The sequence below is a fragment of the Pteropus alecto genome, unplaced genomic scaffold (assembly GCF_000325575.1).
Source record: "Pteropus alecto unplaced genomic scaffold, ASM32557v1 scaffold220, whole genome shotgun sequence".
NCBI lineage: Eukaryota > Metazoa > Chordata > Mammalia > Chiroptera > Pteropodidae > Pteropus > Pteropus alecto.
In genome coordinates this window covers 335,947-350,058 of record NW_006430043.1, presented here as the reverse complement: position 1 = coordinate 350,058, position 14,112 = coordinate 335,947, and the positions used below count along the sequence as shown (strand labels likewise).

The following is a 14,112-nucleotide window of genomic DNA, read 5'->3' as shown; positions in this document are numbered from 1 at the left end:
AGGAGGCGGCTCTGGCAGCGCGCGGCGGCGGCGGCGGCGCGGAGAGCTTGGACTGGGAGCCCAGAGCTCGGCTGGGCAGCGGGAGAGGAGGAGCCGCAGGAACTGCCGCTCTGCCAGCTTGGGCCGAATCTAGAGACACGGGCCTGGCTGGTTCACGCCAGCCGCAGGTGGGAAGGGTCTGGGATGGGGGTGAGGATCTTACGGCTAGAAACTGAGGTTGAGCCGCGGTGCTGTTTCCTCCCTCTGTTCCATAGACAGAGGCTGAGCATGGAGCTGTCCCCTCGAAGCCCTCCCGAGATGCTGGAGTCAGATTGCCAGTTGCCCCTGGAGCTGAAGTCAGCTCCCAGCAAGAAGATGTGGATTAAGCTTCGGTCGCTGTGAGTCCCCGGTCTGGAGTTGGGGGAAGGGATCTTAGGGATCCTGGAAGTAGGGGGGTGGAGTGGGGGGGCGGGAAGCGGCTGAAGCCGGGCTGGCGGTTTCTCTCCGGCACACATGTTGGCAGGTGCGAGGATATAAGCCGCTCTGACACGAATGGCCAGGCCACATGTGCAAGGCATGTGCCGAGCAAGCTGGCTGGTTGGAGCAGGTTTAGGAGTTGCAAAGCTAACAATGTGCCTGCGGACCTCCCGGGTGACACACGCAGTGTGGAGAGGCAGCACAGGATGTGCGGTGCGGTGCGGTGTGGCAGGGCTGCAGACGGCCAGCATTCAGGAGGTGCCAGGCTGACTCACACGTATCCATGTGCAGGGTTGTGCAGATGTGATACATCACATGTGTGTGCATGAGTGTGGGTCACGGAGATGTTTGTACAGTGATTGCATACAGATGCAGATGTAGCGCATGGGGATACTTGTGCCAACCTGTGGGTCATATATGCCTCTGTTGGGATTGGTGGTTACCATCTCCTGCATCTGACATGGGTTGGGAGAGGTGGGTGCTCCATATCTGAGTTGCTCATCTCTGTTGGGGCCTGGAACCCTACTCTGCATATTAATGATGGGGGACCCACCTGAGATCTGGAGAAGAGGTGGAACTCCTACTTGGGATCTAGAGTAGGGGGCCTGGAGCCCCTACCTGGAAGCTGGGGTGCTGGTGAAGAAAGACTGACAGGGGCAAGGTAACTGTCAAAGCCTTTTTGTTGCTGTAGGATCTCCTAAGGATCTACAAGCACATTTAGGCATTTTATTATTGCAGGACAAGGGCATGTAGGGAGGAATAAATGAGGAAAGGAAGGACTCCAGTGTTTCATACTCCAGTCCCAAGGGAGGGAAGGAACTTTTCTTTCTGCTCTTCAGAGAAGAAGAGGTGGTCAAAGACAAGCCATGCACCATGTTTATCTCCCAGTGAGCTAGCTGCCAGCGGGCAACCTCTGCAGTCTGTTGATTCTTAAGCAGAGAACAAGGGAAGGTGCTCCTCTCCCTGATATGACTTCCCATGGCCCCAAGAAAGAGGATGTAGATGTTTAGTGAGGAAATACAGGGAACACAGCCCCTTAACCCAGTATCCTCAATAGTTAGCACTGAAGCTTTCTGGGCTCTGGCAGAGGGAGGGATGAGGGTAGGGGATGGACAGATGCTTATGATTGTGTTGTTTTTAAAATATTTCACCTGCAGAGATAAGATGATGCCTTTTTACTGGGCGAGTGGGTCTGATTTATATACTAGCTGCTTAGAAAGGCCTGAGGGAGAACTGAGGCATAGTGGCAACAAGGCTTGGAGTCCAAATGTGCTTTGCAGTTCACCCCCTTTGCTGCCTTGAGCCAATGCAATTTGCGGGCTCTCTGAAGCGCAGCCTCGGAATGAGTTCTGGGATGAAGAAATGGAAAACTAGATTGAACTGATTTTTGTTGGGAGGAGCACTGGGTGATTCTTGATAGAAAATGATGTTCTGTTAATGGTAACTAAGCTGGGAAGAGGGGCAGGTAAGGAAGTGGTTGAAAGGCAAAGAAGGGGCCTTAGGGTCCATAAATGGGAAAATTCAAGGTGTCACAGGATGGCTTCCCCATAGCACTAGTGGCTCATCATATATTTCCCTTGTCGCCATTCTAGGTACACAGGCCCTGCAGAAGAGCAGGTTTCACTATCTCCCACACCTTTCTAACCAAAAGGCTTTTTAGGAAGCAAATTACTATATCTTCCTTTAGTGTGAGAAGTTCTCAATGGTGAGAGAGGAGGATCTCCAGAGGAGTCATTGAAACCTGAGGAAAGGAGGCAGTAGAGGCAGCCGCCCCTAAAAAGTGCATTAGCTGAGATGTCTTTACAGGAGATGATGATGGACAAGGATCACTAATCATATTGATGAGATTATCCTGGTCCTCACTCAGTTCAGCAATCTGGACCCTAAGAGCTAGTTATATGTAATAACTTACCCAGAAACATACCAGTTCCTCATTATTAATCACCAGGAACAGATTTCCAATCTCACTTTCTTGAAGCAGAGAAAGATCTTGATATCAAGGGAGATCCCAAGTTGATGGCTTACTGGACTTGGCCCTGTTTGAATATTGGGGAGACTTTGCCAATCGGATGAAGGGAAATAAAAAGATTTAGGTCTTTTGCTGAGTAGGAGAGAAACTCCCCAACTCTCAGTGTCCCGTGGGTTCTGAAGAGGTGAACAAAGAAGGCATTCTCTCTTATAAATGGAAATAGAACACCTTTTCGCCCAACCCTAATCTCTACCTGTCCTCAAATGGGCCTGAGTGAAAAGGGGTTGTTTAGTCTGGAAATAAGGGAGTGGGTGGGCATGATTATCTCAGGACTAGTTACTGAATAGAAATGAAAGCAGATGAACTATGTATATGCCTTGATTCCCCTACTCAACATATCAGATATCCCCTGCCCCCAGCTGCTCTTTTAATTTCTAATCTAGGACATCAAGACTCTCTTCAGGGAGGACAGGCCTGGTGTTTTTGCCTCTGGTTAAAAAGCCTGTATAATATAATTGTGCAGGGCAGTTTCTTCTTGGGAAGGGCATCCAGGAATTCAGTTTCCCACACTAGCACATTGCCAAAGATAAATTCAGAATCTGGAGCATATGAACCGGAGAGTATCTAACTGTGAGATTTGACCTCTACTTAGCAAGAAAATTTTCCTAACTAAGCAGATTCAAGCTGAGGCATGAGAGAAGTTGGGACAGGTGGTATGGAGATGATGGGTTGACTAGGGTGATTTTCAACATCTCTAACCCTAAAATGAATGATTTGACTTGCCTGCCCCCCACCCCCTCTCTGAGACCAGCAGGTATTGAGGAGTGTGGGGGAGGGTCAGTAGGAGTAGAAGGGATTTTCTGTGACTTCTGTGAATCAAGAAAAACTATGAGCAGAGATTGGTTTGCCATCCTTAGCTTATTCATTCACTCAGCAACTATTAATTGGATATCTTCTGTGGGCCAGGTGATGTGCTGGATGCTAGGGATATAGTGATGGACACAGTCCCTGCTCCTAAGGGACTTATGATTTGGTTCAGCTCCATCAAGTGGAGTGGAGAGTAGAGGAGGCACCCTGTTCCTCATTTTGCTACACTCATCCAAGTGGGTTACACACACAGGAAAAATCATATATATTTATGAGTTCTTGCTCTTCCAGGATAGTACAGGCATCACTCTCTTCTCCCTACTGGTTTCTCTTGGAATTTTATAGACAGAACTTCTCTCTACCTTTGGGATAGCACAGACACAACCCCTTTCTCTTCTTTCTCTACATGGTGGAGAAGTCTAAGCTCAATGTCTTAAGCTGTGGTTCAAGGTCACTACAGCTGAGCTGGAGCAAGGATCTAGTTGGGGATTATTTTTTCCCGTTTTTGTTTCATCAGAGTCTAGTGTGGTACTGGAGCACAATTAGGCACTCAATAAATAAAAGAATCAACAAATGAATTAATGAATATACGTGTATATGTCATGGAGCTCAGTTCTGACTCTGATTCTATGGTGCGCGTGTTCCTGCATGCAGAGTGGGGAGTAGGAATTGGGGGTGGAAGACAGGTGGCTGTTGCTTTTTGAGAAGATGATGTTTAAAAGGTGCGGGGTTTAAGTACTTCAGAACAGAGCCTGGAACTGAAGGAGTTACAGAGAGGATACAGAAACGACGTTATTGTGAATGAAATGTATCAGAATGATTGTGAATGCCTGACATGTATACATATGTGTCTGGGTAAAGGTTGATGTACGTGCCGGGGACAGTTTGTGGTCAGAGCTGCCGGGGACAGTTTGTGGTCAGAGCTCCATGACGATGTCTCTTTGCTTTTATGTTTATAAATGGCATGTGTGGTAATAAATATGTTGAGACAATATGCTGATTTCAGGTATACTGAATACCTGAAATTATTCTATCTGTGAATGAAATGATGTATATGTGTATGTGAAGATGTGTGTAGGTAATGGGGTAATACGTAGGTGTGATCTTATGTGTTTGTGACGTACTCACAGTTTTTGACAATCCTTGGGAGATCAAATGGGCAGGAGGAGAAGGCTGAGGGACTGCACTGGGTGTCTCACTGATTTATCCCACCTTTTGTCCTCATTTTGTGTAGCCCCATGAGTGATCTGTGCCTCTTGCCAGGTTTGAAAACTGTGCTGCTGTCTTGCTTCCTCTGTCTATGGCTGTGGAACTCTTGTGAAGACTGCAGGATAAACTGTGGCTCCCTAAGCCTCTGCGGAAAAAGGAGCATCATTTCTCCCAAGCCTTAGCCGGGGGGAGATTTTCATCTTCCTCCCTGCATCAGCCCTTCTTTATTTCCAACCATAGCAAAGGGAATCTCTCCTCCCTGGGTTTTATACTGCCTCTCCTATCAGATGGCCCCCGTCTTTCTATTTCCTCTATCAGCTTTGTCTTGAATGAGGCATCTCCAGATGGTACAGGGTGGAAAATATCTGCACTAAGGTGAAGGGAGGGGCAAGAACAGGGAAAATCAAATTCAGACCAAAAGAAGAACCTCGCAAACTTCTAGTCAGGATAGGCAGCTGGAAGGAATCAGGGAGGCAGGGTGGTTGTAGTGGAAGCGTATTGGGAATATTGGGAGTATTGAGTTTGAGTTCCTATTTCCACTCTGCATGATCTTGAAGTCACACGGTCTCTAAATCTCAGTTCTTCATTTGATGTCATCCATGTGAACGTGGCTTTTAAGTGATAAAGTCTGGAGTTCTTTCAGCATAGGAGAACTTGCTGTGTGAACAGGCAGGGGAATGGGAATGAATGGGTGACCATTGGCTTAGATGGGGAGAAAAATAAAGTTTCAAGAGGCAGTAATACAAATTATTTAGTAGGTTTGAATCCCGGTGTTTGGGACATGATTTGGAAGAGTCTTGATGATGCATGCTTGTTTGGAGCGGGTGAGGCAGGTGTCTGAGCTTAGAGAATAGAAGGCAGGGAAGGGCTGTAGAAGGGCTGTCCTAGAAAGAGTATGAGCCACTGAGGTCAAAGAAAAGAGAGGGTCTTATTCTTTACCTCTTTTTCCAGTGGTCAAACTAGAAGTGGATGGAGCAAATGCAGTTCTAAGACATGGAGGGTGTGGGGAGCCCAGGGATGGCCACTGGTGAGTTCTGTGAGCATTGGAGGAATTCCCCGCTGGCATTTATCCTCAGTTCCTAGACCTGGGGGTGATATGACTAGGTAGGCCACATTCTATTTTAGAGAATCTCTAAAGTTCCTTAGAACCCAAATATCACTCTGCTTGCTCAGGAGCCCCAGGAGGCCAGTTGGAAAGACTGAGAGATTCCACATTTGAGCTTGCATTTATCACCTTTGCCAGGGAGGTGAATTAGGTTGGGGATACTATGAGACTGGGAAATCAGGTGAGAGACTCAGTAGGCGAGAAGCCTGGATAGCTCTAGATTCTTTCCACCTGCCTGCTGCCCAGGGAGTTCCTGAAATCAGTGAAGTGAGTGGTTGTCCCCCATCTTCCCCTCTTTTTTTTGGCCACTCCCATCAGACTGGGATGGAGAAGCTGGGAACCTTCCCTCTCTTTTGAGTCTTTAAAGGAAGCACTGAGGATTTGGTTCCAACTTCTCCGTTGCCTCTGTTTTCCTCTTCTTTAATTCTTCCTACATCCTTCCCTCTGTCCCTTTCCTCCTTTGCGCCCATCTTTCTTTGGTTCCTCTTGCTCTGCTAGGCTCCATTTTGCTCTCTCTTTGGTCCCACTTCCTCTCTCTCTTCCTCAGTCTTTTATTCTCTAAGCTCAGACACCTGCCTCACCCGCTCCAAACAAGCATTCATCATCAAGACTCTTCCAAATCATGTCCCAAACTCCTGCTCCTGCACCTTGGCTAGGAATCTGGGGCCCCCCTCACCCAGGTGTTATTGTGGTGATGATGGTGCATGGTAAGTTTGCTACAGGCACCCTTTGGGGCCACCTTATTGCTCCTGCACCTTGGCTAGGAATCTGGGGCCCCCCCTCACTCAGGTGTTATTGTGGTGAGGATGGTGCATGGTAAGTTTGCTACAGACACCCTTTGGGGCCACCTTACGAGTCTGGCCTCAACTCTTGGATTCTGCAACACCTTTCTTTTGCCTTCTCAGTGACCTCATCCTCTTAGTAGCTCTGGGGAGGGAGCCAAGTAATTGCCTTTGATCTCCGGGGGCTGATTTTTCTCAGGTATAGAAGTTGAGTAGCTATTTTCCAATTCTCTTCAGGACAACAGCAGAGAAAGAGGGACAAAACCAGGGCAGCAGGTGGGGTGAAGGTGAGACAACTGGGAGAGTAGAAGTTGTTAGGTAATGAGATTGTCCCCTAAGGGAGGAAGACTTAATGGTTCAAGAGAAGTGAGAGAGAATCCTGGGAACACTGAGTGGGGCTAAGATGGGAATTGAGGGGGAAGAAGGGCTACTGAAAGGGAAAAGGAGAAAACTGAGATGTTATCCATTCAATGCAGGAAGGTCCCTAATGCCAGTGCTCTTGCCCCTCTGTCCCTAATAGCACCCCCACCCCCAGTCCTGCAGCTGCCCCTCTCCCCTCAGCTCCTGCTGCATCTATGGAGCTTATCCCTGCCTGGGAAGAAAACATCAGGTTAGGATTCTGCTTCAGCATCCCAGACCTGGCAGAAGTCCACTGAGGGTGCGGTAATGGGGTTTTGGTGGAGAAGCAGGCTTGGTGGGAAAAGAGCCAGGGCATATCCAGAGGGACGCCTGGGGGTGTGGGCTGGGAGAAGAGCTAGAAGGGTAGAGGGGGGCTTCAGGTGGTGCTGTTGGATAAAGCCAGGCTCAGGTCAGTTGATTCTGCAGCTGCAATGAGAAGTCAGATTTGCAAATAATTATGGTGGCTGCAGTAGGATGATTAGGCTGCCAGCTGGTGTTGGCACCATGTAGGTTTAGAAGGAAGGTTGGCTTCCAGGGGGCTTAGTGACTCTCCAGCAGGAGGGACTTGGAGGCTAGAGAAGCTTCTCCTTTCATTCTTATTCCTTGGCTTCCCTGCTCCCCTGTTTATCAGCTCTTGTGTATCTAACTTGGCACCATCTCCCTAGTTCTATTCTCTATGCCCGCCTTGTTTGGAAACTTCTTGGGGCCTGGGCTGAGTGAGCACATGTGCCTACAGTGTTGCCAAGCTCCTTAAACTCTGGCCATCTCTCTACCAAGCAGTAGCTTTAGAAATTCCAATCTGAAAAAAATAAAATAAATCAAACTGTACCAGACGCACCCTGAAGACTTATCTGCCCTGCCTGTTCTTTTTCTTTCTGTTTTATTTGAAATGCCAAGAAAATTTGCTGTTGTTTTGATTGCAGCAAGATGGATTGAAGATAGATATGCAGGAGAACTTCCTGGAAAGTTCCTGGAGGTTAGAATATGACCTTTCTATGATAAAGAAGAAAGCCACTCTCCTCATTTAAGCATCAGCTTAGGAATGAGTTGGGGGAAGCGGTGAGCCAGTCAGGATGAACCTGAACTGAGAATGAATCAAGACCCAGGCATCCTACTTCACTGGTGCCTCCAACCCAGGCATTGAATCTGAGAACCACAAAGTGTTACAGGGGAGGAAACTGATGCCCAGAGATAGCTGGTAAGGTGGGAGGCAGGGCTGGGACCAGACCCAAATTCCACTGATCCACAATTTAGTGCTATTCCTATCACGCCTGCAGCCTGTCCCTTGCCAAGCTTCCAACTTACTCTCATCCCAGGCCATCTTCAACACCTGTTAGGCCCCCTGGAAGCAGGGCATCTGCTGGCAACATCTGTTGAGATATGGTTTGGAGGGCTGGTGGGGTGGTCCATGTGGAGGTGGTTAATAAGCAGAATTAAATAGTTCAGGAAGGGAGAAGAGGGCTGGTCAAGGGAACCAGAGAAAGTTCTTCTGGACTGGGTCCTGGGATCCTTTTCTCCGATTTGCCTTCCTCTGACTTTCTTGCCCACCCCTCCCAGTTTCTCTGTCTCTCAAGGGCTGAAGCCTGAAGGAGAAGTGACTCATTTGTGTACTTGGCTGGGAGCTGGGATATTGGGTTCTTATTAGTCTGGGCTAAGGCTCAAGTTGCTTAGATTATTACCCCTTTCCTCATCTGACTTGAGCCGTGCTGCGCTATTGCTAGGAACACCTATTGGAAAAAACTTCTGGTCAGGAGGCAGAGGGGACTTTGCCTTCAGACAGAAGCAAGGTGAGAGCTGACTCCTCTCCCTCCTCTTCAGTGTTTCTCAGACCCCTTTTTACAGTACCTTTCGAATCTCCCTTTCCTCCCTGCCTCTTTAGTACCTTCTTTCCCTCATTTTCCTCTGCTCACCTGATTTCTGTCCTTCTCCCATTACCCTCTAGTCTTCCACAGGCCCTGCCCCATTCTCTCCCCACCCTCGCTCCACCCAGCTCTTCTGTCCAGTGCCTAGAGACTGCTGCCATGTCAACCTGAAGCCTGCCACCTCCCAGGATGGCACCCCAGCTCTGCCACCAAGGGGGCTATTTTTATCTCTGGAGCCACCCCCGCCACTGTGCCCAACCAGCTGCAAGAACTGGGACTGCTTGTATAGAAATGGGAAACTAGGGGAGTGAGGGCAGCAGCATTGCTTGGGTAAGGTAGAGATCTGGTTGCTCTTGGCTTCTGCAGCTCCATGCTTTGTATATTCCCCAGTTTCTGCTTCCACTGCCTCCTGGCCCCTGTGGAATAAGGAGCCAGGGAGAATCCCAGACATCTGGAGTGCTGGTACAGGGTGGCAGGGCCTAGAGTGAGGGCCTGGAGTTAGGGGAAGGAGGGGAGCTGGCCTGGCTTGATGTTTGTTGCTGTACCAGGCTGTGTGCAGCTGGCTACCACCTGCCCCCATTCCCGCCTTCCATCCCTATCCCTCAAGCAAGCAGGTCCACAGAACAGGCCAAATGATGTCTTGTCCCTCATCTCCTAGATGGCAGTTCTTAGTCTCTGACTCTGGGTCTAGTCCTGTCTTTCATAAAACACTAACGTGTGTGTGTTTGGGGGTGGGGGGGAGGGAGGGGCAGGGTGGCCGGGCACAGAGAGAATAGATAGAATCCGAGAGTCCAGAGTTTCCTTTCCTGCAAACTCTGCAGCAGCCCTGCCTCATGGCTAACGAGTTCACTAGAAAACAACTCGTTGTTATCTAACCTCCACTCCCCTCGTTGCTGCTGAAGCCCCCTTCCACTTGTCTCAGTACTCAGTGGAGCTGAGAAACAGCAGGTTCCCAAACTTCATTTGTTTATAATCCCTCAAGGTTCTGGCACGGTGACAAGGTGTTTTAATTTCTCCCTGCTTTTTGGGGCTGGGGGGAGGAGACTTCCCGTCATAAAATCCTGGCTCTTGGCCTGTTTCTTCTCTTTCCCCCTTTTCCTGTCATATTCGTCTCTACTAGTTCCCTGTCATCGTTTCCACATTACCCCCAGGCCTAGACCCTAGATTAAGGAGATTGTAGTCGCGGAACTCTTTCGTGGATGCGTTTGGCTTCATCCCCGGCTCCTCCTTGGTCCCGCCCAGCTCCTCGACTGGCCAATCGCTGCCCCAAAGCACTTGTATTGGTGACGTCACCCCTCAGCCAATCTGGAGGCGGGCTGGGGCTGTGTGCGCACGTCCTCTTTGAGCTGCAGAGGCCAGGTTCTTTCATCTCCAACTTGAGCAAAAAGAGCAAAGCCTGGAGGCGGAAGAGGGGTCCCAGTCCCCAGGCCTTTTCTTGGCCTTCCCGTCACTTTTCTTCTCCCTCTGGGCCGGATTACCTCTCTCCAGTTAATTCATAGTTATCCCCTAATCCCCTTTTTTAAGATGAGAAAACTGGGGCTGGCAATGTTAACGTGACTTGCCCGTTAACCCGACCTCTTGGTTTCTGTGAGCAAGTGCTCCTGGCTTTCACTGCTTGGGGTGGTGGATGCGGGATAGGGGCTTCCCTCTTGGTTGAGAGGGTCTCTGGTTAAGGATGCCCTGATCGGAGCCTCGCTAAGCCCCTCCCCTGCAGTTTCTAATTCCCTTTCCGTCTTTCTTCCATTCTTTCAGGTGCGTTAACTCTCAATCTGACAAAAACCCTGGGAGGGAACTGAATCTGTTCTAGCCCCTCTGGTGGACACTTGCAGGGCCTCTTCCCCTCCCACTGCGGACTTTCTACAACAGATTCAGGATGCACCCTTATGCCTCCTGCTAACCCTTTTCAGAGAGGAGCCCCACCTCCTCAGATCAGGGGCCTGGCCTGTGCTATTTCTGTCCTTTCTGGGATTCTTCTGAAAACAGATTCTTGTTTCAGTCTGATTCAGACGTGAAACTTTTCCCGCGGCCTCTCACCCAATTGCTGTGGGCTGGTCTCTGCCTCATCAGTCACTTCCTCCTCCAGCCAGGCTCCTCCTGTTTCCCTCCCCAAAGTTCTGTCTGGTCAGTCACTCAGTTCTGCTGAGACCTTGAGGAGCAAGTCAGTGGCCTAAGAGGGATTCGTTTCCCTCAGGGGCCGTGGGCCCTGGGGGCGGCATTTTGATGCTCCGAATTAGAAAATTTTGATTCTCATGGCAAACCCTGTTCCTGTGCAGAGGAGCCACCTCCAGGGCCCCATCCTCAGGTAGGAGCCAGGGAGGAGGAAGGGAGAGGGGCAGAGGACAGGTTGCTGTGGGCCCACCAGTTGTAATTTGGTGGAGGGGAGGAATCAAGACTTGACAGTCCGTTTGTGTGTGTGTGTGTGTGTGTACTTCTCTACCTTTCACTCCATCCATCTTGCCTTTCACCTTATTCTCTTCTATTATTCATCTCCCTTTCCTTTTTAGTACTCCTCTTGGCTATGGCAGGTGACTTAGCAGAGTTTCCCCTCTTTCTCTCCTTTCTGACCCCCAGCATCCTTAGGACCTCACATTCCTCTGAAATCTCTTTATCTGATCTTAAGAACCCAAAAGGGAAATAGGATTCTTCTCACAACTCCCAGCCTTTTGGCTTGAGGCTGCCCTGTGCTGAGCCCTGTACTTCACAGTGATCTTTTTGGGAGTGTGGGTTCTGGAAGTAGTGGCAGGAGTATTTGGAAATCACCAGATCATCAGCCAAGAAATGAACTGGTGGGGGCTGGGGAAACTGAGCTCTTCTGGGATGTTGGAATTATTACAGCCTGGAACCTTCCAGCTGGCTGCCTAGAGCTGGGAGACACTGGGGCCTTTCAGGGGTCAGGATCTGAGGCTTTCCCCACGGTACAAGGATTGAAGGTAAAGGAGGAAGAAATGGTGATGGTGAAACAGGGTTAGGGGTAGAGGTGGAAGGAATGTCAGGGAAACTCTCAGTTTTCCTTAAGTCTGGATAAGGACCGGACAGGGACGAGCATCTATCCTATTTTGCAGGGAAAGGAACCATTCCCTGCCAGATTCTCTGAGGATTGAACCAGAGGGATTAGATTAAAACTGAGATGGGGGTGGGGAGTAGGACTTCCTGCAGAAGAATGATGAGGTGAGGACTTTGGGTGAATCAGGGAGATCTTAACTCTGAGGGACTTTAGAATCAGAAAGGCCCCTGCCAGGTCAGAAAGTGCAGTGTGGGGGAGTTATATAACTTCAAGAAGGTGAAGTTAAGCACCTGGATCTTTCCAGCTGCCAGAGTCTAGGTCCCCTTTCTTGGGCTCCTCATTCGTCAGATGTTGTTTAATCTTTCTTTCCCTCCCTCCTCATAGTGTCTGGATTGTGTTGGGTTCAGATTTCAACAGAAGCTATAAAAGAGCTTCTGGACAAGATCTAGAGGTGAAGGCAGGGGGAACTTGGAAGGAGGGGTGTGTTGAAAGCCTGCCTAAGATCTCACTCTTCTCCCCGGGCTTTCCATTAGAGGGAAATCCTGGCTCAGAGATCTTAACTGTGAGCTCTGGCCGATAGCTCTTCATTTAACGAATCTACCTCCTTTCCCTTTTATTTATTTAATGAACATTTACTGAGCATGTATTGTATGCTCTGCATACTGCAGCCAGTATAAACAAGTCACTCTCAGTGCCGTCAAGACACTCACAGTCTACTTCAAGTCGACAGACACCAACACTTCATGGAGGTTGGATGACTAAGGTTGAAGAAGCTGTGAAGGAATGGGTTTCAGCCTCTCTTTAAACTAATTATGTGATTGAGATTCCTCTGCCCAATACCTTTGATATTAGGAGCACAGTTAAAGCTCTAGTAGTGTGAGCTGTAGGCTTGTTGACCTGACCGAGATTGATGAGCTGTGTTACCTTGGACAAGTCACTCAACTTTCCTCATAAGGTGATTATGAAGCTCAAATGAGTTTTGTAATTGTACAAGAGAGATCGTGGCCATTATCATTCTTTCATTTCCTCCTTGGGGGCTTCCTATATACCAGTCTTCATCTAAACTAGACTCACTCTTCCGGGCTTAGGATAGAGAAGGCAGATGCTGGTGGATTTGAAGGGAGCAAGCTGTGAGCTGGGTAGTGCCAGCGTGATGCTAGTCAGTTAATTCGGGTTCAAATGACATTTATAGAAACCTATTGTATGTGTCAGGCCTTTGCATACATTATTTCATTTAATCTTCTTAAGAGCCCTTTGCAGGTGGTTTTGGTATCATCCTCACTATTTTACAGATGAAGAAACTGAGACTCTAAATTAAAGATTCTCAAACTTTAGTATGCATGGGAATCATCTGGGATGTTTGTTAAATGCAGATCCCTGGACCATCCCCTCAGAAATTCTGGTTCCATAGGTATGTAATCAGGCCTAGAATCTAAAATTTTCACAAGTATCCCAGTTGATTCTGATGCAAGTAGTCACATTTTGGTAGATAAAAGGTTAATAATTAGTGACTTGCCCAAGGGCTTGGAGCCGAGAAGTGATAAGTTTGAATCTAGGATTGCTGCCTCCCAGACCCATGCCTGGAGCCTTGGTTTCTGCATCTAGGAAATAGGGATTTGCAATTCCTTCCCTCCTCCCTCCCTCCCTCTTGGCCCATTGTGAAGATAAAATGAGATAATGTAATAGAAAGTGCTTTTTAAAATGTAGAGCTGGCAGCATTGTTAGTGATTATGCGAATACATGCAAATGAGAACCCGTGGGCTTGACTGTTCACTTTAGGAGCCTGTGCTGGGTTGTGTGATTCAAGAGGTGGGTCGAGGAAGAAACTTTGGTGGAGGGCAATGACCCCTAGGGGCAGAGTTTTCAGTTGTAGAAAGGGCTGAAGTGGAAGTTTAGGGCTGCAATGGGAATCTGAGTGGGGGATGGGACTGGAGGCCTTTCTTCCTGGGTTGTGTGTCCCCAGATTGAAGGGCTTTTGGCCACAGGGACTGACCAGGAGAGGAAGCCCGACTTGAGCCTGAGTCCCAAAGGCAGAGTGCACCTCTTTGTTCTGTGATCTCTGGGGCAGCACTTGTGGAGATGCTGGCTCAGGCCCCCCTTTCTAGCTCAAAGGCCGGAAAGCCTTTTCTGTTGTCTAGCCTCTGTTCCTACCAAAGCCAGAGCTGGGTCTGAGCTTTACCGAACCCAGCCTCTTGTTAAATGACCAGCTATTTCCACATGGAGCGGGTGCTGCAGGAAGGTTGGAAGTGAGATTTGAAGTTAAGTCCACTGAGGAGGCTGCAGTGTCACCTTCCCATTTCCCCTTTTCCCCTTCTGCCCCATTTGCATTCAGATATGTCTTCTTCACAGACTGCTGGTCCCTGAGGTGAGAGTTGGCTTGTTATGCTTCTTGGGGCTGGCTATTTTGGGCACCCCTATTCCAAAGCCGCTGAGACCCTGGGATTCTAGAGCTGCTTCTG

General features: G+C 48.9%; 1 protein-coding gene across 2 annotated transcripts in view; it reads left to right on the top strand.

The window, feature by feature from the left end:
• The first annotated feature begins 40 nt into the window (after positions 1–40).
• Positions 41–14,112, top strand: part of PDE1B (phosphodiesterase 1B) — a 26,128-nt gene continuing 12,056 nt past the window's right edge. Inside the window, exons 1-2 of one of the 2 annotated variants that reach the window (XM_006904483.3) lie at positions 41–167; positions 255–377. In XM_006904483.3, the coding sequence (XP_006904545.1) occupies positions 268–377 (110 nt within the window). In that variant the 5' untranslated portion in view covers positions 41–167; positions 255–267. Of the gene's footprint in view, positions 168–254; positions 378–10,663; positions 10,952–14,112 lie in introns of those variants that run through there. The other variant, XM_006904484.3, reaches the window with a different exon arrangement.